The following is a 5417-nucleotide window of genomic DNA, read 5'->3' on the forward strand; positions in this document are numbered from 1 at the left end:
ATCAAACCAGCAGCGGCCGACCCCACCAGGTCTGTCATATCGGAGGAGGGTGTACATAGAGTCCAATAGTCCTGTTGGAGCCGAGCTCCAGAACAGCCGGGAATTTATTACCGTTTGCTCACCCGCAAGTGGCAAAGTCCTCCCAGGGCCCCGAGGAGCAAGCTCACCGCAAAATATTGACGGATTTTCCCGAGTCAAGCAGCAGCGGCCCCCTCCCGCCTTTCCCAGCCCCCTCCCCTGCACTACCCGTCTCCAGCACGACATCAGCCGCGCAGGTAGCTCAACTCCGCGGTCTCCGGGCTGGTGGCTTCGTTGTGGCGAGAGAAGACAGAACATTTGCGGGGGCCCGTCCTGGGTTCGCACTCACCGCCCACTCCTTCTCCGCACCCGGCTCCTGCGATCTGCGGGGCGCGGTCCTCGCCTGCCCGGTGCAGCCAAGGTCGCTTTCGAGCAGGTTGAAACCCCGAGAGAACAACCACAAGAGAAATCCTGAAACTCTCCTCGGGGTTTTCAGTTTGAATCGCTCTTTCGAATCTCGGCCCGACACCTCGAGGCCCCGGCTCGGGGGAAGCTCGGCCGGCGGTGTTCGGAGAGGCGTCGCTGAAGCTGGGATCCCCGGGCGGGCGCCGAAGAGGGGCCCCGGGCCGAGGTGCTGCGCTCGCGGGACGGCGCCCCTGGAGGCCCGCCCGGTCGGTGAGTGAGTCTTTGTAAGGAAGTGCCCAGGGTTGCGGGGTGATGACGAGGCTCTTTCCGGTTGTCAGTCTGGGCGCCGCCGCGGTGCCTTCGGGGACCCACGAGCGGGACGAGGCCCGGCCAAGGAGCCACGGGCGATTTCTCCGTCCTTCCCCCGGGCGAGTTTTCAGGCTCTCTGGCTCCGCCCCTCTCTTCTCTACCATCGCATCTTGGGTTTCCTAAATCGATGTCACCCTGGCCACCTGTCCAGCTGCCCCAAGTCAGTCCTTCATGGATGGCATTCCTTACAAGGGCAGCTCAGTTAGAACTGGACATGGAACAACAGACTGGTTCCAAATAGGAAAAGGAGTACATCAAGGCTATATATTGTCACCCTGCTTATTTAACTTGTATGCAGAGTACATCATGAGAAACGCTGGGCTGTAAGAAGCACAAGCTGGAATCAAGATTGCCGAAGAAATATCAATAACCTCAGATATGCAGATGACACCACCCTTATGGAAGAAAGTGAAGAAGAACTAAAGAGCCTCTTAATGAAAGTGAAAGAGGAGAGTGAAAAAGTTGGCTTAAAAGCTCAACATTCAGAAAACAAAGATCATGGCATCTGGTCCCATCACTTCATGGGAAATAGATGGGGGAACAGTGGAAACAGTGGCTAACTTGATTTTTCTGGGCTCCAAAATCACTGCAGATGGTGATTGCAGATGTGAAATTAAAAGACGCTTACTCCTTGGAAGGAAAGTTATGACCTACCTAGACAGCATATTGCAAAGCAGAGACGTTACTTTGCCAACAAAGGTCCGTCTAGTCAAAGCTATGATTTTTCCAATAGTCACGTATGGATGTGAAAGTTGAACTGTAAGGAAAGCTGAGCGTGGAAGAATTGATGTTTTTGAACTGTGGTGTTGGAGAAGACTCTTGGACTGCAAGGAGATTCAACCAGTCCATCCTAGAGGAAATCAGTACTGAATATTCGTTGGAAGGGCTGATGTTGAAGCTGAAACTCCAATCCTTTGGCCACCTGATGCAAAGAACTGACTCACTGGAAAAGACCCTGATGCTGGGAAAGATTGAAGGCGGGAGGAGACGGGACAACAGAGAATGAGATGGTTGCATGGCATCACCGACTCAGTGGAGAAGAGTTTGAGTAAACTGCAGGAGTTGGTGATGGACAGGGAGGCCTAGCGTGCTGCAGTCCATGGGATCGCAAAGAGTCGGACAGGAGTGAGCAACTGAACTGAATTGAAGGAACAAGAGCTTTGCGGTCTCCTGTAACCAGCGCACGTGGGCGCCCAGTGTAAAAGGCGGGTAGGCTGCTTTACCGGAAGGCAGGCAAGTGAGTGAGGGAGCAGGCAGGAGTCCCCGCCCAGATCCGGCGGTGACCTGGGCGGGGCCTGTCGGCGGAGGAGGCGCTCAGGCAGTCAGAGCAGAGGCGGAGGTCCAGGCCACAGCTGCCGGCTAGCGGGAGAGGATCGCGGGTTCTGACTCGGCAGCCTCGCACTCCTGCAAAATTGGGATCCAGGTGGCAAAGGGAGAAATGGGTGGCTCCAAGAGCAGTCTTGGCTTCCTCGTTTTGCTTCTGATTGTGTTGTTGAGCGGGACGTCCAGCGGTGAGTTCGGGGATGAACCTGCGGGGGAACGCGAGGAGGTTGGATGGGTTCTGACCCGGAAAGGGGATGCGGGTGGTGTCCGTGGGGCTTCGCGAAACTTCTTGCAGCGTGTCGCCGCCGCCCCCCTCCTCTTTCCCTTCCCTCGGCCCCTTTGCTCCTCGGTGGCTCCTCCGGCTTCTTGCCGACTCTCTGGCCAGAACAGGGGTACCTTGGGTGTAGTAGTAATGCCGGGAGTTTGGGAGTGACGCTGGAAGAAGAGGGGGCTGGGACGCGGCAGGAAATGCGGTTGAAACCCCCCAAGGGTCCAGCCCGCCCCTGGGAAGTGGGAGCCCTGAAGCAGGGCCGTTTGGGACCAGTCAGCCTTCCCGGGGAGAAGGGACCCAGACCCACCCCGAAAAGCACACCCTCCCGCCCCGACCTGTGCAACAGAGACCCTTCTGGTCCCTCCATCTCCCGGCCCTTGAAGGACCAGCGCTCTTTCCGGCCGGTAAGTTATAAACGCAGAGCAGACCCGGGTGCCCAGGCGGCGGCGGCCGCGCGCTCTCGGGTGAAACGTGCTTGAGTTGCTCTTGTCCGAGCCGCAGCTGCTGGCTCCACTCCCGGCCCTTGGGCTCCGCGGCGCGGCTCCTCCCCGATCCCGGGGCTTCGCGGCGCTGCACCTCTCAGATCCCCGAGACTCCGCGGTGCGTCTCCGCCGACGATCCCGGGGCTCCGCGGCGCGGCTCCTCCCGGATTCCCGAGACTCCGTGGTTCGGCTCCTCTCCGAACCCCGAGGCTCCGCTGCGCGGCCCAACCCGTGATCCCCGGGCTCCGCGGCGCGGTTCGTTCCCAGATCCCGGGCTCCGCTGCGCGGCTGCACCCCCGACCCCTGGGCTCCGCGGCGCCGCTCCATCCCCGACCCCGGAGGCGGGTGTGAGCCTTTTCCTGATCAGGGACCAGGTGCCCTGGCTCATTGGTCTAGATGCAGAACTTTTTTTATTAGAGAAGTGATCTTGTTGGACACTAAGTCTATCCTTTAACCTGTTCGTACCCAGCGAAACAGAGGTCCTGCCTTTCACTTGGCCTGCAGACTCCAAGTTGAATATAAGCAGGTTTCCAGGTAGAGAGTTTCGTGGACCTGCCCCAGGTCAGCATTTCTGCTTGTTGGGGTGGGGGCGAGTAGCAACGGGGTGGGGGTATTTCCACGCACTGTATCAGTGATTTGGCTCTAGCTCTCCTTTTCTGCAAAGTAGATGATGAGGTTATGATACTAAATGCAGCTCAACTTGACAGTAAATTCTTCAAAAACTTCCCTTCTTCAAAAATTTGAAAGGAAGGAAAATGTGCTACAAAAAAGCAGAACTATTTATGATCCTGTTCATGCAGCTCCAGCTTCTTCTACCCGTGTGTTTTGTATCAGCACAGGGGTTTGCCCTGCAGTTATATTTCTTGTAGTAATAATATTAGCTGTTTTGCACCTTCATAGTGTGACAAGAATTGAACTGGAAGACAGCATCAGTGTCCAGTAGTTCCCAAGGGTTGTCTCAGCCATGTCCAGATGACTCAGTCTGAGAGGAGACACACCCAACAATGGTACTTCCATCCTATTATCCTACCTTGTGGGTGGGTAGAGGAGTGTCTTGAGAAGTGCCCTCTTTTGGCCAGAGCTAAGGTGAAGGATATTGAAATATCCAAGGAGAGGATAATTCTATCCATGGAGAGGATGTACTCCAAGAAGGTAGTTTAGGGCGTATTTTCCATGGGATTTATGTAGATGAAAAAGATCCAAATAAAGAACAGCAATCATTTGTAAAAACAGAGATTAAGCTTCTGAAATTCAGGTGACAATACTCCCTGAACGTTGCAAGCTGTGAGATCTTCATCACAGAAATCTTCCTCCTATTTCCCTTGTGTGTATAGAAGATAGAGAAAACCCCTGGTGATATTGCCTTACATGAATTGGGAGAATCGTAAATAGTTTTCACAGCATTGCAAATTGTGTGCTGTGTGTGTATTAGTCAGTCAAACTCTTCTGTCCAAGGAATTCTTCAGGCAAGAATAGTGGAGTGAGTGGCCATTCCCTTCTCCAGGTGATCTTTCCAGCCCAGGGATCAAACTTGGGTCTCCTGAATTGCAGGCAGATTCTTTACTGTCTGAGCCACCAGGGGAGCCTGCAGCACAAATTAGTAGAGGCCAATAATCCGCAGGCAATTTCTCAACAGGACCTGGTCCACAAGGTCAGATTGCCTGTGGAATGGATTACCTGGTCAGAAGAGAAGTCCTCCACAAAGACCTGGCTGCTAGGAGCTCTGCCATTGATGACAACCTCAAGTTAAGAGTACAGATGGCCCCTCTCCAGAGTCTTGTTCCCCATGGACTCTCACTGTCTGGAGGACAATGAAAACGTTGGATCAATGGATGGCTCTTGAACGTCTGGTTAAGAATGAGGTCTCCAGACTTCCCTGGTGATTTAGTTGCTAAGACTCCACACTCCCAATGAAGGGGCCGGGTTCGATCCTTGGTCGGGGAACTGGATCCCGCAGGCTACAACTAAGAAGTCAGCATGTTGCAACTAAGAGTCTTCATGCTGCAAAAAGATCCCAAGTGCCACAACTAAGACCCAGTACAGCCAAAAAAAGATAGATATGAAAAAAATAATTTATTTTTGTTCTCCAGTGCTAGTGATGTGTGGGCCTTCAGAGTGATAGTGTAGGAGCTCATGGTTCTGGATCAAATACCCTACACGGATGTCGACTCTTTAGAGATATGAAAGAAGGTCATCAAATAGCCCAGCCTATCAACTGTCCTGATGAACCATTTGCTGTGATGGCTTGTGCTGGGCCTTAGATTCGGAGGAGAAGCCCAGTTCCAGCAGCTGGCCCAGTGTCTCACAGGGTTCCATGCAGCCCTGGGGGCCTGTGTCTGACTGTCCTCTCACAGTCCCCCAGCATCAGGGGGACGATGCCTGCTGAGGCCCACGTGGAGCCGGCCAGTCACATACATCACCCAGCACCGCAGAAGCACATTGTCTTCCAGAACACTGTGCCTTAGGAATGCCATAGCATCTGAACTTTCTAAGACAGACTTAATGATGTGGAATATTTTCTAGATAACACTTTCATTAGGTTGAACTGA

At 53.9% G+C, this 5417-nt stretch overlaps 1 protein-coding gene and 1 pseudogene across 1 annotated transcript in view; both read left to right on the forward strand.

The window, feature by feature from the left end:
- The first annotated feature begins 2167 nt into the window (after nt 1-2167).
- ULBP13 (UL16 binding protein 13) overlaps nt 2168-5417 on the forward strand; it is a 25565-nt gene continuing 22315 nt past the window's right edge. Inside the window, 1 exon segment of the mRNA NM_001168604.1 lies at nt 2168-2303. Coding sequence (NP_001162075.1) covers nt 2231-2303 — 73 coding nt within the window. The 5' untranslated portion in view covers nt 2168-2230.
- LOC112445510 (tyrosine-protein kinase RYK-like) lies at nt 3493-5372 on the forward strand (annotated as a pseudogene).

The sequence above is a fragment of the Bos taurus genome, unplaced genomic scaffold (assembly GCF_002263795.3).
Source record: "Bos taurus isolate L1 Dominette 01449 registration number 42190680 breed Hereford unplaced genomic scaffold, ARS-UCD2.0 Leftover_ScbfJmS_1639, whole genome shotgun sequence".
In the NCBI taxonomy this organism is placed as follows: Eukaryota; Metazoa; Chordata; class Mammalia; order Artiodactyla; family Bovidae; genus Bos; species Bos taurus.